The 21,074-nt window shown below is 53.7% G+C and overlaps 8 protein-coding genes across 8 annotated transcripts; 2 read left to right on the forward strand and 6 right to left on the reverse strand.

Annotated features, from left to right (window-relative positions):
* Nucleotides 1–43: 43 nt before the first annotated feature.
* Nucleotides 44–2,027, reverse strand: ALD6 (aldehyde dehydrogenase (NADP(+)) ald6; the record flags this gene model as incomplete). Its single annotated transcript, XM_062874040.1, has 2 exons — nt 44–1,258; nt 1,322–2,027. The coding sequence occupies 2 exons, from the start codon at nt 2,025–2,027 to the stop codon at nt 204–206; spliced, it is 1,761 nt and encodes a 586-aa protein (XP_062737146.1). The 3' UTR covers nt 44–203.
* An 848-nt stretch (nt 2,028–2,875) lies between these two features.
* QC761_107670 (uncharacterized protein) lies at nt 2,876–5,222 on the reverse strand (the record flags this gene model as incomplete). Its single annotated transcript, XM_062874041.1, has 3 exons — nt 4,609–5,222; nt 4,225–4,507; nt 2,876–4,164 (listed from the first exon to the last, which is right to left on the reverse strand). Exons 1-3 carry the CDS (start codon nt 4,756–4,758, stop codon nt 2,876–2,878), a joined length of 1,722 nt encoding a protein of 573 aa, XP_062737147.1. The 5' UTR covers nt 4,759–5,222.
* Nucleotides 5,223–5,393: 171 nt separating this feature from the next.
* Nucleotides 5,394–8,402, forward strand: MDE1 (Methylthioribulose-1-phosphate dehydratase). Its single transcript, XM_062874042.1, has 5 exons — nt 5,394–5,596; nt 5,716–6,389; nt 6,496–7,008; nt 7,073–7,664; nt 7,686–8,402. Exons 2-4 carry the CDS (start codon nt 6,217–6,219, stop codon nt 7,167–7,169), a joined length of 783 nt encoding a protein of 260 aa, XP_062737148.1. The 5' UTR covers nt 5,394–5,596; nt 5,716–6,216; the 3' UTR covers nt 7,170–7,664; nt 7,686–8,402.
* On the reverse strand, nt 7,475–8,723 carry QC761_107690 (uncharacterized protein; the record flags this gene model as incomplete). Its single annotated transcript, XM_062874043.1, has 2 exons — nt 8,035–8,723; nt 7,475–7,906 (listed from the first exon to the last, which is right to left on the reverse strand). The coding sequence occupies exons 1-2, from the start codon at nt 8,251–8,253 to the stop codon at nt 7,475–7,477; spliced, it is 651 nt and encodes a 216-aa protein (XP_062737149.1). The 5' UTR covers nt 8,254–8,723.
* A 1,936-nt stretch (nt 8,724–10,659) lies between these two features.
* On the reverse strand, nt 10,660–11,442 carry QC761_107700 (uncharacterized protein; the record flags this gene model as incomplete). The annotated part of the gene is made up of 1 exon (XM_062874044.1): nt 10,660–11,442. The coding sequence occupies one exon, from the start codon at nt 11,440–11,442 to the stop codon at nt 10,660–10,662; it is 783 nt and encodes a 260-aa protein (XP_062737150.1).
* Nucleotides 11,443–11,846: 404 nt separating this feature from the next.
* SLD5 (GINS complex subunit) lies at nt 11,847–12,685 on the reverse strand (the record flags this gene model as incomplete). The annotated part of the gene is made up of 2 exons (XM_062874045.1): nt 12,469–12,685; nt 11,847–12,384 (listed from the first exon to the last, which is right to left on the reverse strand). Exons 1-2 carry the CDS (start codon nt 12,591–12,593, stop codon nt 11,847–11,849), a joined length of 663 nt encoding a protein of 220 aa, XP_062737151.1. The 5' UTR covers nt 12,594–12,685.
* A 742-nt stretch (nt 12,686–13,427) lies between these two features.
* On the forward strand, nt 13,428–15,726 carry QC761_107720 (uncharacterized protein). Its single transcript, XM_062874046.1, has 3 exons — nt 13,428–14,002; nt 14,055–14,534; nt 14,590–15,726. The coding sequence occupies exons 1-3, from the start codon at nt 13,614–13,616 to the stop codon at nt 15,350–15,352; spliced, it is 1,632 nt and encodes a 543-aa protein (XP_062737152.1). The 5' UTR covers nt 13,428–13,613; the 3' UTR covers nt 15,353–15,726.
* A 329-nt stretch (nt 15,727–16,055) lies between these two features.
* On the reverse strand, nt 16,056–20,151 carry RIM8 (ph-response sensor protein). The gene is made up of 2 exons (XM_062874047.1): nt 18,743–20,151; nt 16,056–18,689 (listed from the first exon to the last, which is right to left on the reverse strand). The coding sequence occupies exons 1-2, from the start codon at nt 19,253–19,255 to the stop codon at nt 16,674–16,676; spliced, it is 2,529 nt and encodes an 842-aa protein (XP_062737153.1). The 5' UTR covers nt 19,256–20,151; the 3' UTR covers nt 16,056–16,673.
* Between the last annotated feature and the right edge of the window lie 923 nt (nt 20,152–21,074).

Here is a 21,074-nt window from a genome sequence, read left to right on the forward strand (position 1 = left end):
TCGAGTTCACACACACACACACACACACACACACACAGAGCATGAAGGGATTGGCTCAATAATATTTCATGTCTTTATGACAATTGTATAAATCATCCATCAATCATTCTACATATTTCCTCTTTTGCCTGCTAAAACATTTCAACTTTGTATAAACCAATGACATGCAAAACCACATTTTCCCATCGCCCCCAAGAACAAGCCTAAGAATGAGTAGGCATGGCCACATCCGCCTTCTTGCTAATCGCATCCTCGGCGCTCCACATGGCCGTCACCGTCTTGAGCTGCGTGTAAAAGTTGATCCCCGGCTTCCCGTAGAACGTGCTCGCGCCGCCGCCCGCAATGCTCTTCTTGTTGCCCGTGAAGCTGAACATAGGAAGGGGCACAGGAATAGGAACGTTGATCCCGACCTGTCCAGCCTCAATCTTGCGTCTGAACGTCTCGGCAGTGGGACCGCTCCTCGTAAAGATGGCAACACCGTTGCCGTACTCGTTCTCATTGATCAGATCGATTGCTTCGTCCAACGTGTCAACGTTGAGGCAAACGAGGACAGGGCCAAAGATCTCCTCCTTGTAGCACTTCATGTCCTTAGTGACGTTGGAGATGATGGTAGGAGCGACCCAGTTGCCGTTGGGGTACTTGGGTGGCTTGAAGCCCCTCCCATCAAGAAGGATAGTGGCACCCTCTTCCTCGGCCGAGGCGATCAACCCCTCGATACGCTCCTTGCTCTGAGGGGAGATGACAGGCCCCAAATCAGCGCCCTCTTCAAACCCACCATTCACCTGCAGAGCCTTTGCCCGCTCGGCAAGCTCGGGAAGCCACTCTTTCGTCTCGCCCACCATGACAAGAGTCGACAAGGCCATGCAGCGCTGACCCGCGGCGCCAAAGGCAGCACCGACCACCGCGTTGAGGAACTGGTTCTTGTTGCAGTCTGGGAGGACAGCAGCGTGGTTCTTGGCCCCGAGGTTGGCCTGGACACGCTTGCCGTTGGCGGAGCCGCGCGAGAAGATGTACTCGCCCGCCTTGTTGCCGCCGACGAAGCTGACAGCCTTGATGGCGGGCTCGTCGAGGATGAAGTTGACTGTGCGGTGGGCGCCGTGGACAATGTTCACCACGCCCTCGGGGAAGCCCGCCTTCTTAGTGAGCTCGGCGAGGATCATGGCCGCGCCGGGGTCGCGCTCTGAGGGCTTGAGGATGAGCGTGTTGCCCGTGATGGTCGCCACGGGGATACACCAAAGCGGAATCATAGCCGGGAAGTCTACATCACACACACACGATTAGCCAACCTTTCCCTTTCCCCTCTTGAACAGGAACAACTCACTAAAAGGGCAAATGGCAGCCACAACCCCCAACGGCTCCCTATAAGTCCTAGTCTCCATATCCTTCGCAACCTCCAAAACCTCCCCCTTCAACAACTCCGGCGCCCCGCAAGCCGCCTCAGCAACCTGCAACCCCCTCAGCACATCCCCCTTCGAATCCGCGAACGTCTTCCCCTGCTCCAGCGTAATACTCGCCGCCAACCTATCCCAATTCTCCCTAATCAACCCCACAAACTTGAACATGATCTGCTGCCTGTGCAGCACGCTCGTCGCGCTCCAGCTCTTGAACGCCTTCTCCGCCGCCGCCACCGCAGCCTTTAGCTCCTCGTCCGTGTTCTGCGGGACCCGGGTAATCAACTCGTTCGTGGCCGGGTCGTGCAGGTCAATGTACTGCGAGGTGGCCGACTTGACGAACTCGTTGTTGACGAACCAGGGGGTGTCGTACGCCGTCTGGAGCTTCTCGTGCGTGGTGGGGAAGTTGGTAGCCGTGCTGGCCAGGCCGTAGGCCGAGGCGGTTCCGGCGGGACGAAGGTGCTGAGCGGTGGCGTGTATCCTCCTCACGGCGGCGGCCGAGGCCGAGTGGGTGCTGTTCTTCGAGGGAGCCATTCTGAGTGCTGGAGACGAAGAACCCAACAGAGCGCTGGCTGATCGTTGCGAGGACGAGAAATGGGAGGAAGCCACAGCAGCTCGGGATGCGAAACGACGCATGTTGAAAGGGAGAAGTCCAAAATGGTTGGCCCGATGGGCGGTATAGGATAGAACACGGGTTGGATGTGACAGCGGTCAATAGCTTGTCGAACTAGGTAGGCCGGCTTCTATATTAACCCCCGAATGGTTTGCTGCAGCTTTGAATTCGCCCCTGCTCGACTGGCTGTCCAAAACTGCAGATGTCCTGAAAGACTGTCCCCCCTTTATCCGTCCCCCCAGCGACACCGCAGGGGGGAATGCCGCTTTAAAGACCGGACGTGAGGAGGGGAACTGAGCGGGTGAGCTTCCCCGCCATGCCATGGCCTCTTGCCTCCCTTCTCCGCAGCTCCAGTAAGCCGCGGCCTGCCGAACTCCAATCGGATGCTGCGCAAGCAACCTGTCAACAGGTTTAGACTGGGGACGAAGCTCTCATGGGTCCTGCCAAGACGAAATCTGGGGTATCAAAACACAGGGAGCTTCCAAGTCAAGGCAAGGCTGGAGGAGCTTGTTGTCCACTTCTGTCCACTTGATCAGATACTCGTTAGATAGCGTGATAGCGCGATAGCATGAGCACTCACACCAAACTATGACCATCAGTAACTAACGCCGTTGTATTTTCTCACGCATGCCTATAAAATACATTTACGCCTGGATACACCTGCCCAAATCAAGAAAAACAGAAGAACGAAAAATCGTGTGCTCTTGCAATCAAGTCAAGTCGCCCATTTTCCTGATAACATCCGGATCACGTCACGTTCTGCATGACTGCCGGTTCCTGTCCCTTTGATATTAACGGTATCCGAGACTACCTCGTGGTATCTTGGTATAAATCCTCCTCTCTCAAAATCCCCTCTTCATTTACTCCAGCCTTACGCCTTCCGCGTGTTGGTGCGCTTGGTAACCTCAGCCTTGGCCGTCTCGGCGCCAGTGGCGGCAGCCTCAGCGACCTTGTCCTTGGCCTCCTTGGCCTTCTCCTTGACCTCAGCGGCAGCCTTCTTGACAGGGGCGGGGTTGGTAGCAACGCCGACAATGCCGAAGATGAGGCCGAGGACAGTGAGGAGGACAGCGGCAATGCCGCCAGCAATCTCGGGAACGAACTTGATGGCCTCAATGGGGTCGCGCTGGGCGATGGTCAAGAACAAGTCAAGCTTCTCAGTGATGTAGGTCTTGGGGTCATCCAAGAACTTGAGGTCGTTGGGAGAAGCGGGCTTGTCCTCCTCCTTGGGTCTCTCGGCCTCCTCAAGGGCCTCCTCAACGGGGTGCTTCTTGAAGAAAGTCTCCTCGGCGAGCTTGCGGGCATCCTCAACGGAGTGACCAATGTAGATGTTGTCGAAAAGGATATCCTTCTGCATGGTCCAGATCTCGTAGCCGATGGCACCAATGGGCTCAAAGTTGGCGGGGTTCTTGTCTTCGAAGTAGTCGGGGTTCTTGATCTTGCGGGGAGCCCAGACGCCCTTGTAGGCAGGGTTGTCAATGTAAGGAGCAGACCACTTGCCCTTGTAGTCGGGGTTCTTAATCATGGGCTTGGTCCAGGGGCCACAGCCAGAAACATCAGCGCACTTGGGGTTGGGGACAGTGGGGGCGATCCAGTCCCCATCCTCCTCATCATCCCAATCCTCAGGCTTCTGGGCCTCGGGGTCGGGGATGGTGAGGGGCTCATCGACGAGCCAGTCAGCAGGCTGAGTGGCATCCTCATCGACAATCTCGTACGGGGCATCCTCATCCCAGTCATCGGGCTTCTTGGCATCGGGGTCCTGAATACGGGCCTCATCAACCCAGTCCTCGGGCTTCTTGTCCTTGGGGTCGTCAATCTCCTTGGGAGGGTTGACCGAAGGAGTAAAGTCCTCGAGGAGGCTGCCCTCTTTGACCTGCTCGCCGTTGATGCCAATGGAGTAGGTGTTGTTGGGGTGGACTGTGAGGGTGTAGAGCTCAGTAGTCTTGACAATCTTGGCCGAGGGCGCGGAAGAGAGATGCTTCTCCTCGTACTCCCCAGTCTTGGGGTTCTTGTGGTTGAAAATGAAGTGCACCTTGTTGGTGTGGCCGCACTTGTCGGGACCGAACATGATCACGTATGGGGTCGCGTTGGAGAACTCATCCTGGTGGAGAGCCTTGTTATCCCGGAGGAGCTTCATATAAGCACCGCCGCATTCGAGGCCGTCTGTAGCAGGACGTTAGCAAGGCTGAGCGACTCGGTGCAGGTTGGAGTAGTAAAACGCACCTTGAAGCTTGACCTCATACTGAACGACGAGAGTCTTGCCCTTGGGGTCGATCTTCTTGGGGAATTTCGCCGAGATGGCGTGGTGGGCAGCAGCGTTCTTGACAACAAGACCCTTGTCACCCTCCATGCCCTTGTAGACGGTGGGCTCCTCGACGGACCACTCGCCGATGTAGGCCCATTCTTCCTCAGAGCCCTTGGTATCCTTCTTGGCGTGGGAAGGCTTCCACCTTTGCTCCCAGTCGTCGGTGAACTGCTCGAGGAATGGGGCCTTGAGCTTGGTAGGCTGTGGAAGTCGGTTGTCAGCAAACAGTCGATGTGATTGATGCCATGGCCAGGCCAGTGCGGGGCAGACCATGACGATTGGAACAGGGCAAAAAAACTTACAGTAAAGGTTGGCAGAGGGGGGACCGACTTGGTCGAGGCCTCGGCGGCAGTGCTGGAGCTTTCCTCCTTGAGCACCTTCTGGTCGTCGGCGTAGACACCACCGGCCAGGATGGCTGCGCTGGCAGCAGCGGCAGCAACGTTGAACTTCATTGTGAAGGTAGACTGCTGTTCCAAGCAGCTATGGGTAGAGATAAAGACAACGAAAGATGTCCTCAACGGCGGAGATGGACACGATGGTTTGTTTCGGGCAATGGATGTCACTCCCAGAGCTCAAGGAAAAAAAAGAAGAAGCTTGTCGATGGGTTGTGGAAAGCCAACGTTGTGAATTTGAAGCTTCGGCGGATGAAATTCGACAACGTGTCTTTAACAGAGCTAACACCTGAGCTTAGAGCTTGGGGCGCCTGCGATACGGGCACACCAACTTGCGGGGACAGAAGGCTGGCTTAGCCGGGTGGGGGTGGCCCTAGCGCTGCATGGTGGAAGATCTTGGAATATTCGATTGGCCAGATTTCCACGAGAACTGCTCCTGAGCATGCTCCCATCTGATCATTATGCTCTTGCGATAGGCAGTGAATAGTGTCAAATTGAAGATTTTTGTTTATTTTTCATGTTCCAGAGCTCTTTGTTTCTCCTTGCCATGTGAATGGCTCTCAATTGCTGTTCTTTGGGGCTGCTGGAGACACCGTTTCTCAATGTGGGGCATTGGAGCTGACAGGTCCTCCACTCTCAGCCTTTCACATTATTCTGCTTCAATATTCGAAACCACGCCGCCCAGAGGAAGCGGTACCGTTTCCCGAATGGTAATTATGGTAGTACGCTTGACTTGACCAGACAAGGCAGTCCGGTCGATTCAAGGTGAAACTTCGATGGCCACATATCTCGGCTCCGTGGTCTGGGGTTCCGCCTTTTGCTGACTGAGCAGGCGACATTGAACAACCAGTTCCAAGCTGGGTTCCGGTCCTCAAGAGGCATAAATATGCAATTAGAGGTATGTGGTCTCTCGAGGGTCCCCGGTCAAGTTATTGACTGCACTTTCTGGACTTTATCCACCGTTTGGTATGGCTTATCTCTAAAGTGTATATCAAGCTTTATCTAACGCTACACCAGCTGTTCCTTTCTCTATTACCCAAGTTCTCTCACTGAGACCACATGGAGACAAGTAACTTGGTCATACTCGAGAATCTCAAAGTCTTTTCCAATGAAATATCACAAGTGCACATGTCCGATATCACTCTCTGGGTGGACCTGAGTAGCAATGCCGGGAGCTGCTAAAGTCGCCGCATGGCCTGTCCCGCCGAGTGTCCGCCCGTTCGTTCGCTCGGCAGACCAGTGAGTGGTGGGTAAGGTTGGGTGGTGTTTCGTTCGGAGCCACTCCGAACCGCAGCGGCCTTCCTTGTCGCAATTTAGCCCCAAATAGCCTCATTTTCGTTTCTGATACTGCCGACTTGCTCAAGATTTGCCGGTAAAGATAGACAGCCCTCTGTGTCTCTCCCAAACCCTTCAAACGACCACCTTGGCCTTTTGGAGACACCCCTGGTCCGACTCGGTCAGCCAATCCGACCCCGCAGCCTCCATCCATCGCCGTCATCCCGCCCACTAGCAGCGAATATGACCCCGCCAACCACCGGCCTGCCGGCCGAGAACACCACCGACAACAACGACCATCTCGTACAGTCGGATGACCCCGAGCACCCGGCGAACTTGATCCCCTCGCTTTGCGCAAAGTTCTGGACTCTCGGTTGGGTGACCGGCACCGGCGGTGGTGCCTCTATTCGCGATGAGTACTAAATATTTCTCTCCTTATCGATAACCCCGCATATCACCACTATCACCCACCACCAGCGCAGCCATTGATAAGTCCAACACCAACTAACAAGCGCGATGTAGCGACCTAGTCTACCTCGCCCCTTCGGGTGTTCAAAAGGAGCTCATGAAGCCCTCCGACATCTACGTCCTCTCTCTCGCCGCCCAGGCGAAATCCCTCTCCCGCCGCCAGCGAGTCTACCTCCGCAGCCCAGCGGTTTACAAGCCCAGCCAGTGCACCCCCCTCTTCCTCGCCGCCTTCACCAAGCGCAATGCCGGCTGCTGCATCCACACCCACTCCCACTGGGCCGTCCTCGTGACGTTGATCCTCGAACAGCAAGGAAGCAAGGAGTTCCGCATCAACAACATTGAGCAGATCAAGGGGTTCGGCAAGGGCTTCCAGAAGAGCGGGAACCTTGGGTACCATGATACGCTTGTGATTCCCGTGATTGAGAACACGGCGCATGAGGAGGACCTGACGGAGTTTTTGGAGGAGGCAATGGACAAGTACCCGGATACGTATGCTGTGTTGGTAAGGAGGCATGGTGTTTATGTTTGGGGGGATAATGTCCACAAAGCGAAGACACAGTGTGAGAGGTATGCTTGTTGAAATTGCCACTCTTGCTTTCTGGAAAATAGACACTGACATGATCCTCGCCAGCTTGGACTACCTCTTCCAACTAGCCGTCGAGATGAAGCAGCTCGGTCTGCCCTGGATCACAGACATCGAGCCGACCATCCCAACAAGAAAGGATTAGAAATATGACAGACAGCCACTTCAGTAATGTCCAAATAATACCCATTGACACAGCATCTCACGTCAAGCAACCACAAGCATCATCATTCAAACTTGAGCAATTCTTTTTCCATTAAACCCTTCCATTACACCGCCACAACTAACTCCAAACCCAGAATATCCAAATCATACATTATACCCTTTCCCCCCTTGCGACCCTTTTAGGCCTCCTTTCTTACCCCCAGCCACAAGTAATTGATATTTCCCAAAACTACGCACAAAGAATCAAAACCCCCACCCCCCTTCCCCTTTTCCATCAACCCCCATTTACAAAGCCATAACAGCACCCAAAAAAGCCAACAACCCCATCCCGGAGCCAACAACAGCACCGGGAACGGCAGCGTTGCTGGTCACGCTAGCCGGGGCGCCAGTAGTAGTGGGGTTGCCCTCCTGGTTGTTGGTAGTGCCGTTCCCGCCTTCCTCGCCATCATCATTGTTGTCATCGTCGTTGTTGTTGCTGTTGTTGTTGTTGTTGTTGTTGTTGTTGTTGTCAGAGTTGTTATTGTTGTTGTTACCAGAGTTGTTGCTGTTGCCATTGCCAGAGCTAGAGCCACCAGTGGGCTTGGGAGCAACACCGGGGGTGGCGGTGTAGTAGTGGGCGGCGACGCAGGCGTTGTAGCACTGGCCGTAGGCGAGGTTGTCGGCTTCGGTGCCGTTGCCCTTGGGGCATTCGGAGACGCACTTGTTTGTGGCTTCGACCTAGAGGGCACGCAGGTGTGTTAGTCATGAAGGTTTGGTTGGCTGTGGCTTGGGATAATAAAGTTTGTGGTTTTATATGTGGGACAACCACAAAAGGGGTCTCTTAGGAGGGAGATATGACGACGTACATCTTGCTCGCCGGGGTTGGGCACTGGGTTGCACTTGGCCGTGCAGTTGACGTCGCCGGGGGTGCAGGCGTTGATGCAGCGGAGGATCTCGGCCTGCTGGGAGTTTTGGGCGGCGGTGGCTGGGTCGATGGAGGTGTTGACCGAGACGGTGGTGGAGGTGCCCTGGGCGCTGGCGAGGGCGGCGAGGGCGCCGGTGAGGATGAGGGATGTGACGCGCATTTTGGCTGTGGTGTTGATGTTGATATTAAGACAATAAAGTGAGGGTTTGTTTACTTTAAAGAATGTGTCAAGATGGTAGCGACAGTATTATTAGGAAGAAAGATCCAACACACAGCAGACAGGCAGTACAAGACTGATGATGATGATGATGATGTTGTGAAGAGATGAGGAGAGGGAAGAGGAAAGAATGAGAGCCAAGGGGGGGGGGAAGGTTGGAAGGCGGGAGTACTAAATAGCCAGCTACGTTATTGCGGCTTGCGCCTTCGCCTCTTCGCTCTCAGCCAGCCAACACCTTTTGGTGTAGTCTCGCATCCCCATGCCACTACCATGATACCCACAAAAAAAACAAAGAGGGAGAGGCTAGGACATGCAACCCTCGGGCGGTGATGGGCGTTTGCTTGGTCTGCCAATGCGTGAATAGCTGTAGGTACCAAGGTACCCTTTGACCGTGACGACGGTAACCCTTCTTCTCCCCCAGTCCACTCTTTTTCAAACACGAGGGGGGGGTCATCCCTCCAGTCCTCTCTTTCTCTCTCAAACGTTTCCCATTCCCTTCCCGCTCCATCCAGTCTTCGATTGGTGCGGCGCGGCACACACACACACACACACACGGCAGGGAACCCGACAGGCGGCAAGGGCTCCCTCTTCCAAGGGGGAGGCGTGAAAGATGTGGTGGTGGTTGTTGATTCTATGATTTTCTGTGCCATTTTTAAAATCCGAGCTGGGGCTCTTGTCACTCACTCCCACGCAACAGCCACGCTCTCTTCTCTGTCTTTTGCCCCGACATCTCACAACCATGATTTTTGGACTGTCCCATGTTACGCAAACTCACTCACACAGGCCCCAGGTTTGCCAGTCAGTCACTTGACATGGATTCGTTTTGGAGGGGGCAGGAAAAACAGCTTGGACAGATAATCTCCCGAGGTGAAATTGCGGGTTTCGCCAAGACAAGCCCACATCGAACTGGTCCGTGGTCCGTGGTCGATCTGCTGCTTTTCTGGGCACCAATCAGCGGGCGGGAAATCGCGTAATGGGTTGCTTAAAAGATGGGGAATGATCTTTTTCGTGTCAGTCTGTTCTGCTGTCTGTGTAACCACAGCTGAATGCTCTGCTGCTCATGTTGGCTGCATCTTCTATCTTGAGAAACTCACAGAGCCCTTCAAACATCCCATCTTCATCGAGAACAGACAAAATCCCCAGACCCTTAGCGCTGGCTCTTAGGTCAGGTCAAAGTTGTCAGGGACACTGACAGACGCATGTGAAGTCATTGGTCCGAACAGCAGCAGCACCACATGCACAAGCGTCCAGCCAAAGCGGACCGCCGGACAACCCCTGCCGAGACATTTCAGGACAAGCCACCGAGCCCCCCAGGCATGGCATCTCATGACTTTCTCATCACAGACAGCCGGAGCTGGCCAAGTCCTTGGGGATCATATCACACACCATCAAACTTCTTCTCTCTTCCACAGTCTGACAAAAACCTCAGCCCACAGGTGGAACATTCGTATACACTATAACCCTTCGTGTCCAATCCCATCGAAAATGGACCCCCTATGAGCTGGCAAAAACACCAGCCTCACAATGTCCACTCGATACGAACGTATTACTACCTCCCAAGACTAATGTAAAGCAACCTCACCTTGTAATCGAAGTCACTGGAACATTCAACAATGATGGGCATGGCAGATACAACACCAACATTGCTCTCAGCGTTCAACATCGGACGAGTTCATCCGATGTTTTTGTTTCCCATCAGTACTGTGTTATCTCAGCCAACCCTCCCTTGCTTCAAAATGGTAGATTATGCATTCTTTGTTTTTGGACCCTCAAACCTCAGCTCTTTCTTTTTTTCCTTTTTTTTCTCTCTTCTAGCTCACTCATCCCAGCCAAAAAATACCCACCCAACCAACCCCCCTCCGCTCATTGTTCATGCACAAAAGCAGCGGATATGCATGTAGGTCCCAGCTTCTGCATACATGCATAGTGTAATGCCAACTGCCAGCATCCCCATACAATTCTCCAACAATACCAACCTCTCAAGAAAAAACTTTAAATCTTCTCAGTCGAATCAGCAAATACCCACCACCAAACCCCACAACCCCGAGTCACGTCATTACGTGGGTTTGACAAGGCTAATTAACCCTCAAACCCCTGGCCCCTGAGAGGAAATCGAGATCGCGTATCGTAGCCTTGTGGACGAGGCTCCACCGACGACGACGGGTCATTAAACTGTAAAGGGGACATCCACTTCACTTTATACCAACCTTGCGTGTGTAGAGTTACACATTGCAGAAAACAAGTGCTGGACGAAATGTTGGCTTGATATATCAGAAGATTAATCTGCAACAATGTAAGCACCGGAATGGACAGCAATTCCATCCCACCCAATACCCCATGCCACCCTTATCACCATGGTATACGCCCCTCCTTAGCCGAGTAACTCCCCGTCTCCCCTTCCCCTCCCATCGTAGCCAACCTGACAGCATTTACCGCCCCCTCCTCCACACTCTTAAGCCCCTGAAACTTATTCAAATTCGTACTGCAATACCCCGGACAACAAACGTTTACCTTCCACCCCTTCCCATCCCCATCCTCCCCCTCAGCCTTCTCAAACCTAATCACATAATGCAAACTGAGCATGTTCAACGCCGTCTTGCTGGCACAGTAAGCAGTATAAGTATCCACATGACAATGGTGCCCCTTGTCAGCCCTGCATGTCAAGCTCCCCATCACCGACCCCATCATCACTATCCTTTTCACCTTGGCGGACTTCTCCATCAGGGGTATAAACGCGTCCGTGACCATGGCTACCGAGGTGACGTTTGTGTCTAGGATTATTGCCCATTTTTGACGGGGGGAGATGTCGGGGATGTTGTCGAAGGCGTGTTCGGATATACCAGCGTTGTTGATCAACACGTCGAGGCGGCCGTGGGTGGATGAGACGTGGGATACTGCTGCGGTGATGGAGGCGTCCGAGGTTACGTCTAGGATGAGGGGTTCGACGGATAGGCCTCGAGATTTGAGGGAGCTGACTGCTTCTTCGAGCGGTTGCTTGCGGCGGCCGGTCATGATGACATGGTAGTCTTTGTGTTCGGTGGCGAGCTTTTTGGCGATTTCGAAGCCGATACCTTGGTTGGCGCCCGTGATGAGAACGATGGTGGTGTCTGGTGAGGCCATGGTTGCGGTCATGAGCTCCGGACGGTGAGTGAGGTGAGTGTGTCGACTCGGTCTGTCGAATCAGTGGTGTGGGTGATAGTAAGGTGGCGATAAATATAGTCGTCGAGCTTGTCTGCGCATCATGGTTTTATCATGAATCTTAAATCCGGATACGTATTGGGGTATGGGGAGCTCCGGAGATAAGCTCTCGTCCGCCAATTCACCCCCTTTATTGGTCTGAGCCTCCGGCAGCTTCCTTATGTTGGAAACAGCCCAACTGCTGCCTCACCGTGACGGTGTCCGGAACGGAGCAAAGGCCGGCGTCCTTATGTCCGTCACACAGAGCCGAGTCCTGGTTGCGGTTGAAATATCGCAAGATCACCACCACACAGTACATGCGTTCACGCGATGCTGCCCTCTCTTGAGCGTTTCCAAAATCACACCAGTTCTGCGCTTCCATTTTCTACCAGGGTCTTTGCATCGGCCCATCGCAAAATGACGATATCGCTTTCTCGCCCGTCCATGGCACCGTCCGAGTCAACACCGCGCCCTTCGACCAAAGTGTCCTTTAGCAGCCTGATGAACACGGCCGACTCAAGATCTGGAGTTTCCACCATGTTGATACCCGCCGAGTCGTTGAGGTTTTGCAAGGCTGAAGGAAAGGAAGAGAGGAACGACGAGAGGTAGTGGTTGTGAAGAAGAGCCTGGTGACGGGTCGCATAGGCTAGCTCCATTTCGGAAAGTCGGGCTCTCAGCGCGTCGGTCGAGAGGTAGTGTAGAGTGTGTCTGTCTATCTTTGAAATTCGAGCGCGGAGGTAGCTCCGAACGAGGTACTTGAAGCGCTCCAGTTCGGTTTGTATGACGATGAGAGCAAAGTTGGTCTTGGGGTCCATGTCGCCGGTCATCTCCTCGACCTTTTCGATCTGGCGCTTGATACTATCATTGACGCGTTCGAAGAGGCCATCTGCCGGCCAGCTGCAGGTGTCAAAAAAAAAACCGCCAGGTTAGCAACGGACAGTTCGGCGACTGTTACTTTGTTGGAAGATGTTGTTTGCATACGGGAGAAGCTCGGGCGCTGATCGCTCGGCAATCCAGGCACGCGTTAACTCTTGAAGATTACGCTTTTCTTGTGGCACGGCATGGAAGGTCGGGTCGACTTCCCTAAGGATGTCGTCGATGTCCATGGTCGGAGGTGTTACAGATACAGGGAGGGAATTCGGTCAGGGGAGTTCGTCAGCAGCAGCAGGTGCTTCGCAATGCAGCTTCCAGGCCCTTGGTTGACTTTCATGTCTGGCACCCTTTTTCCAAGTTCTCGGCGTCGGAGGGGTTAGCGCGGGGCACCCTACCCACTCCAAAGAGGAGGTGGGCCCATTGGGCGATCGGGATGGGGCCAAGCTCCATCCGACGACGGCTCATCCCGCTCGTCCCTGGCACGTAGCCGGGCGCTCCAACAGCAAACAGCATTCAGCAACAATCTGATTGTCGTCAACTTGTTGAAGATACAGTACTGTCATGAGTGAGATCATACGATAATCCCAAATTCTAGAAGCAATTTGTCCAAGCCCGCCTTCTCCGCGCTCTCCGAAAACATGGCTGCTTCCACACCACTTCCACAAAGCCACCGATCGAGCTTCAGCTGCAGAGGTCGGAGAAGGATGAACAATGCCCTTGTGTGAGAGGTCCAAATCAGTCGCACAGCCTTACAACGCAGATGCGCCGATACTCCAACCAGTCACCAACCCGGCCAACTTCAGCCAGATGCATCCGGCGAGACGGACTTGCGTCTTTATCTCTGCCAGACCAGTCGAGTCAGGCCTTGGCAGTCCTCGGCCTGCAGCACTTGGTACCCCAGCTACTTGCTGAGCATCGAGATCCCGTATACCAAAGTGTGTAGCTTTGTTTACTCCCCCACTTGGATGGGCTGGGTCGGCCAGGCTGTGGCCACTTGCTGCCGACCATAGCTTGGTGGGTGAAGTCGGTGTGGGAATGGCAGCAGCAGCCACAAAACCACAATGTCTCAGGCGTCGATTTGTTGTCTTCTGACGCGGTGCCCACCAGGCTAAGGTAGTTCGCTGTGTACAACCCGGAGCCTATCCTCGAGCAACACGGCATCCGGCTAGACTAATGAGCAAACTCATGACCTCTGGGCCTTCCCATCTCTCGTCCCTTTTGATCTGGGAATCGCATCATGGTATGCTATCGCCATGTCGTCCGTCTTAGGCCGGCTGCCTGCTCTCATCACAATTCTATTCTTGGCACTTGCCGTCAGTCAAGCCTTATGCTTCATTGCGGCAGATGATGATTCCGAGGCCGATCTGACCCGGTACATGGCAATACGGAGCGATCCCGTCCCCGGTACACCCGCTTTACTCGGTCTTACGGAGCATATCTTCGGCGTTGGAAGACGGGACTGCCTCGCGAATGGGACAAACTTTTGCTTCGACAATAATGTCGATTCATGTTCCGGTTGTGGGAATTGCTGTCGTGACGGTGATCGAAAGTACTGTTGTGCCGCTGGACGACCATGTTGTGGATCGGGATGCTGTTTGGCTGGCCAGATATGTTCTCCCAAGGGGGGTTGCGTCTCGTCCGTGTAAGTCATAATACCATTCACAACCGGAACATAGAATTAACCTTTTGAGTAGGGAGACGGTGACGATTACCAAGACTATCTTTGAAACCACCACCCGAATCGCAACACAGCGAGCTACCATCCTTGTGGTCAAGATCGAGTCTTCCACCGTTGTATCGACAGTTGATGTGACTGTCTCGAGCGCTGACACCCAGACCAACATCGTCTGGAAGACTGTGACCATCACTGCTCCTCCAGCCAAACGATCTGCCGTGCTGCTGGAAGTGCCGCATTCTAACAGAAACAACCATCCATTCAAGGTTCCGTCCATCACCAGGCTCTTCATCTCTCTGGTGCTTGAGAAAAACTCTTCAGGCAGTAGAAACAAACGGCGAGGAGGCGTTGGCGGACTTATACCGAGACAAAATCCTTCAACAAGCACCATCACCAAGTTTGTCACAGAAATCGCCGACGTCGTTAGTACGACCTCGACGACTGTCATGGCTCAGACAACGTCAACCTTTGTGACGACAGTCTTTCAAACAAACACTCGGTATGGAATCAACCACCTCGGGCGATCTGCTGCTCGGATGCTAATCTTTGACTAGAGTCCTCCACGCCCTCGCAACCGTTGTCGAGACCTCCACCCTTACCATAACCTCCAGGCCCCCGGTAGTCCAAACAATAACCACAACCGCCAGTCTAATCCTCCCACCCCTTATAACTTCTACCGATGTTTCTTCTACACCATCCACAGCTTCATCACCAACCACCACCTCCACCCCAGCACGCTCTCAGTCACTCCCCACAACAACAATAGCAGGCATCGCAGCCGGCACCAGCGTCCTAGCCCTCGTTCTTGCGGGTCTAGTCATCTTTTTCATCCGCCGCCGCCGCTACCAAACCCAACGCCCAGCCTCGGCCCTCTTCCCCTTTGACCCCAACGATCCCGAGCATGACTACCAAAAGACGATTCCCACGACAACCGTCACAGCGGAACCGACTCTACCGAGGATATTACCTCACTTTGCCCCAGCAGCACCGGCTCATCACCACTCCCAGCCACCTGCTCTGACACCAGCGTATCAATATCCGCCGCAGGACCAGCAGCAGCAGCACAGGAGGAACAGCTCGGGGTTCACGACGCTGGTGGGGACGCCGCCTGGGAGCACGGGGAGTAGTAGTGCTGTTCTTGCCAAAGGTAAGGCAAAGGAGTACAGAAAATCAGGCTCGTCGTCGTCACCGCCGCCGATTGCTGAGGTTCAGGGGAGTGAGGTGCCTGTTGAGGGGGCGGTGGAGGTAGAGGGGAGTCCAGTTGGTTGTTCTGGGTCTGGATCGAGGAATGGGGGGGGAAGGGGGTCGATGGGTTGAGTTTTTTCTTTCTCTTTTTCTTGGATATAAAAGGGGTTGGTTCGCTGCCTGGTGCAGAGATTAGGAGTGTGAGACTGTGGGGGGATTGATTGTTTTTGTTTTGTTTGCTTTGGATTTTTGTTTGGGGCTTGGATGATACCACTTTTTCGCTCGCTTTGTTGATGGTTTAAATGGTAAAAATGAGGGGAATATGGGAAAAGTCTACAAGGATTTTTATCAGGGTTATTATTATGGTATTGATACCATTGGTTAATATTGGAGAGATGGGGGTCTGCTATCTATGAGTTTATGATGTCGCATTGTCAAATAGGAAGGTTTTATCGAGATGTAGCTGCTTGGGCTAGGTTGGTGGAATACGTTCGCTAATATTCAGCATGGTTGTTTGCATTTACCAACCCTTCTCGTGTGTTTTCCCCCATCACATGGGGGTGATATATCTGCTTTCTCATGTCGACATCTTAATAACCTGCCACGCTGAATGTAAACAATGTCCAAGTGCCAGCAGTTCTTGACTCCGAATTGGGACACGGTGAGCATCTTTCGAAGTCGAGTTGGTGAAGACAATCTTTGACGGCCTCCTGGGTGTAGTTGGCGAGATAGGTTAAGGATTGGAGATCCCGTTGCTTACCTAGTCACGCTATTACAAGATGAAGCTTCGAGGGTACCTATGTAATCCGTCCCCCCCTTTTCTTGGAAAGCGGACCCACCGTGAAAGCTTACGGTAGGCAACATAAAAGTGATCAATAGACCATAAGAGAGAGAGAAAAAAGAGTTATATACTATCCCTACTCCTAGTCCGACTACTCCCAGCACAAAGTCCCAAAACATATCCCTACTCTTATTACACTTATACAATAATACAAATTCCCATTTCAACAAAAATTCAAAAGAATTCCACAACCAACCCCCCACCCTCTTCTCTTCAACCCTCCTCAACTTCCCTTCTTCTTCCCCATGTCAACCTTTATTCTCAACAACTTCTCCTCTACCCTTCCCAGACCAACATATTAAAAAAAAATCCCAAAAAAAAGACATCACTATAAATTGACTCATGGGTGGGGCGTGATTGGTAGTAAAAAAAAAAAAAAAACTAAGAACATTAACTTCATTATTCCTTTGGGAAAATAATGACAATAATGAAAGAAAGACCCCCTCACCCGCCCTCCTAATGAAGTGTCCAGAAATCAGAAAAAGTTGCCATGAAAACGATTGTCCGTAAATGACTCCAAAACCATCAAAATCCAAAAACAAGTCCGCTGGCTGTGACCCGCCCACAAGAAAAATAAACGAATGCTTCACCCTAGAGCACTAAATGGCTCTGTCACCTCTCATATCTCGGCAGTTCCTCCCTCACCGCATCCACCGGCCCTCTCCCCACCCCCGGCGAAGCCCCTGCATAAGAAAAATGCCTCCCGTAATCCTCCTCCTCATCATTAATCACCGGCGCCGTCGGCTCAAAATCCGCCACCGCAGCAGGCGCTATTGGTGGTGCACTCGGCGGTATTGACGAACCACTAGGTCCCGCCATGGCGTTATCATCGTAATCCTCCGGGAACTCCGGCGGCGCGCTCGCCTCGGCAAGCAACCGTCGCCGCTCAAGCTCTTGTTTATCCTCTGTCGAGTTCATCACCGCACCACCCGAGAGCTCTTCCAGTGTGGGCGCCGACGGTGGTTCTTCTTGTGGCGACTCGGCAGGGAAGGCAAGATCAGGAGGTGCCGAGGGCGTGTCGTCAGCTTCGTAGATGTTTTCCCCGTTGACCACGTCGCTAGAGTTAGACGGGCCGGCGGCAACAGGTGCGCCTGGCGGTTGGCTGGGAAGTAACCTCTGCTCGGCGCGTCTGATCCTTTCCTTCTCGTCGAGCGAGCTCTCGTCAGGGACGTCTGGGGGTGGTATGTAATGCGGAACTGGCGGCGGTGGTTGCGGTTGGGCCGGGACCGTCTCCCAGTAGGGAATCTGCTGGGTGGATTGGGCAGGATATGGCGTAGGAAACGGGGGGTAATCCTGCGGGTAGGCCGATTCTGGTCCGTAGCCTCCTGGCTCATGTGATGTAGGCCACGGGTGAACATGGTCCGGGGCCTGATTGTGATAATCACTTTCGCGCACTGACACAGTTCGGACCGGCGACGGCAGTTTCGACAGACCTTTTGCCTTGAGCCTTTCACTGTCTGTCGTCCCAACAATAACCTCAAACAACACGGAGATGACGCCCTTTTCTCGACGGAGCCTATCCGTGTCGATAATGCTGGATCCCCATGTTGCGACGGAAGGTGAGCCGGTGTCGTGGGCACTGGATGTCGGGCCCAGAGGGACCCCAGGAATGCTCATTCGCAACCCAGAAGCTACCTTGTTGCCTTGAATCTGGCCGGCAAGCTTCCCTCCTAAATCAACCAATACCTCGATGTGATATTGAAATTTGATCATCTCATAAGGGACGCCCTTGATGGTTGGAAATACGTCCTCGGGAACCCTGATCAGAGTTGTGAAGCTGGCGCTCATGGTGGCTGGGTCAATCCAGAGAGGGTTGATAGCCTGGGAAAGGTCTTTCCGAAAGACACTGCAAGAGCCGGCCGACGAAAGGGATAGACCTCCCAGCCCAGTTTTCGACTTGGGATAAATCTCTTCCTTCTCAGAGCGGCTTTGGCTTTGCGATAGTTCCCTAGAAAGTACACCTGTGGGAGCTGAGTCTATGCGACCGAGCCTGTAGAGAGTGACTATCACACCGTGCATGCTTTTTAGTTGGCGGATGTGCTGCACCGAGATCTTGATGGGAACCACATCTCCAGGAAGGCAGCCACCTTTTAGCAACTCTACTGTCGCTGTGATGGTCCGGTCCTTCAGTGCCGGACCCTTCTTTCCACCCTGCGATATGACCGACGGTGTTGTATACATTATGTCGCCGTTCCTGCTTGGGGTGGTACTGCTGGTGTGGGCGCTATCGCCGCTGATGCTGCGGACGTCGCTTTGTAACGGTCCCGGGCCATCGTTAGCTGGTGGGCCATGCCCTTGATCATCGCCAAGGACGGACAAGGAGCCCTCGGTAGAGTTCTCATTTGGCCGAGTCGAGTCCAAATCGGATGACCGTTCTGGTGGATCGTGTGAAACGGTGGTGGCGGCCTTTTCTAATGTGGGCCCAGGTTGCTTCTTCTTCCGTGGACGTTTTGATATTGGTTCTAGGTAGATAGTACGCGACGGTGGCGGTTTAAGAGGACCAATATCGACCCTTTCGATGAGATGAATTGGGCACTCAACAGCCGACCTCTGGTCTATTTTGGTAGTGATGGATGGCGGACGTGTCAAAGTCGCAGTGATCCTGTAGGAAATAGTGCCACGCTCAAACTATGTAGATATATCAGCCAATAGCTCGCCCTTGATGGAAATTGCACACGTACATCGATACTGCTAGGAAGCCCCTTTGAGGGAAATAACAGTTCAAAGTTGAATTCGTAGCGGCCCGGCTCGAGCCGGCCATCGGCGCTGAGTGTTTGCTCGTCCTCAAACAAATTGACGCGCCCAACACTGTGGCTCTTCTGGCGCGCGCCGCGGCCAGTGTTTGTTGGAATCTCGGCGGGATTGACAATCGGCTCATTGGCGGGCGCACCTGGGCCCTTGTATACGCGTACGAAGCCGTGCAATGCCACGGTCAAATGGGTGATTCGGACGGGCTTGACGACGGTAAGGATCACGGCGCCCAACACATGGTCTCCAGCGCCATACTTGCGGTAGGGCTCGGCCGGGCGGATGTGGAAATCGGTGATGTGACGGGCGCGTTGGCGGAGGGGGAGGCTGAGGCGGGAAAAGAAGGACCGGCGCGATGAAGATGTGTCGTCAACCGATGTCGAGGCTTGCGCGGACACCAGGGCAGAGGCGGCGGCGCGGTTGTCGGCGGACTTGGAATAGCCCATCTATGCTTTGCTGTGCTGTGACTGCTGAGCATCCAGCACGGGGCAATTGTGTGCGACGGGGCAGAGGTTGTCGAGACGGACAGGACCAGGTATGCTGTCGGCCGAAACAGTACGGGACGGGCGATGGGCGATGGGCGATGGGCGATGGGCGACCGGGTCAGGTCGCGAGAAAGCGTGCCAGAGGAGGTTCGTGGGGGGGGGGGGGCGTGGTGTCGGCGTGTCGTCGTCCCATGCGGCCGCACGTCGGCTCGCGGCGATGATTCACTCGGGGCTGTCCTCCTCCTTTTCCTTGAAGTTGATCTTTCACGTCGAGGGGCTGTCTTCGAATCCAAAAGGCCAAGAGTTCGTGGTTGATGAGCTTCGGGTTGCATATGCCAAGGCTGTCTGGCTGGCTGCTTGGCTTGCCAAGAGAACAGGAGTCGTGGGAAGCCAGAGGGCGGCGAGACCACGAATAAGACTGAGATGACTGCTAAGGCAAGCCTGGGCACAGCGGGGTTGGCCTTGCGGAACCCGCCGCTGGGGTTGCCGAGGGCGGCCTGGAAAAGCTTGACTCGAGCCAATGCGCCTCACGCAGCATCTGGGATTGGACTCTGAATACGATGCCCCGTGAATGGTGCTCTCAAACCTCTTCATGAGATGCAATTTTTTGTAAACACTCGCCCTAACCGTTTGAGCCGTTCAAGTCTTGATTTTTAACGTGCTATTATCGGCCCACCAACGGTGCGAAACTATACCAGAACAAACCGTTGCGCCAGTCGATCAAAAGTCTGGGGAAGACAGCATGGCTTGATTACGTTCCGTCCTGGCAGTTCTTGTCTCCCACCGCTCCCCGAACGAGTTTTTTTCGCTCATCCTTCGAGATCCCTGTTGGTCGAAGCACAAAGGACGCAACAGGCATTGCCGGATGGGATGGGATGGTACGTATTAGCAATAATATGCAGCGTGTGTCGCTAAACTACCCGTTCGGTAGCATATTTCCCATGGTGTTGCACACAGCCCGCCTGCTATTCGTTGAAATGACTTCTTGCTTGAAATCTCTGAATCCATACGCTTAGCGAGCTGAGTACGGTGTAAGGGCATATGAGGACCCTGGGGCCAAAGATCTGGCCTCGGTCTTATGTCTTGTATCTCCGGCCTCGTGAGAAGCAAACATGGCAGATGCAAGATCCGGGTTCACAAGAGGCAGACAGGAGCAGGGCAGGCCCCGAGCTGTGATATTCTTGGCAGGCACCTTGGCAACGCATGTCAGATCGATCTTCAACATCGCGGGACAGGGCTGGGCTTCGAGGCGGGGTTTCTCTGTGTGGTCAAAATCGAGCAGAAAATGGAGATTTTTAATAAAAAGTCCAAGTACGCGGGATGCAACCTGGTAGCACCTGTCTACTTGGGAGAGGTGAAAAGACCGGACTGTCTTTGGTGCAACTTTCCCCGCCCACACCCGACTAAGCTAGAACTTGGCCAACCTGGGGAAAGGTGAACAACTCGTGAGATGGTGGTGCGCGCACAAGAGCTCATAGATGACGTGTATGAGGTGGAACGTCTACAGGACGAGTACGGGCATATCAGGAAGATTTGGAAGCTATTCTATGTAGTATGTTGATAGAGCTAACCAAACAGACATTCTCTCGTCATACCCCATCTAACTGGTCAAATTGGAAAATCACAAGACATGGGTTCAGACAACCTTGTGATCTTTGCGCCCGCCCATGCTCGGTTGCTTGCATGCTGTAGGTGGCAGAGGGTGATCCGAACCCATGTCTTGTTATTTTCCACTTTGACGAGTGGATGGGGCATCATGGACTCCCATCTCCGATGCCAC

The sequence above is a fragment of the Podospora bellae-mahoneyi genome (genome assembly GCF_035222275.1).
Source record: "Podospora bellae-mahoneyi strain CBS 112042 chromosome 1 map unlocalized CBS112042p_1, whole genome shotgun sequence".
In the NCBI taxonomy this organism is placed as follows: domain Eukaryota; kingdom Fungi; phylum Ascomycota; class Sordariomycetes; order Sordariales; family Podosporaceae; genus Podospora; species Podospora bellae-mahoneyi.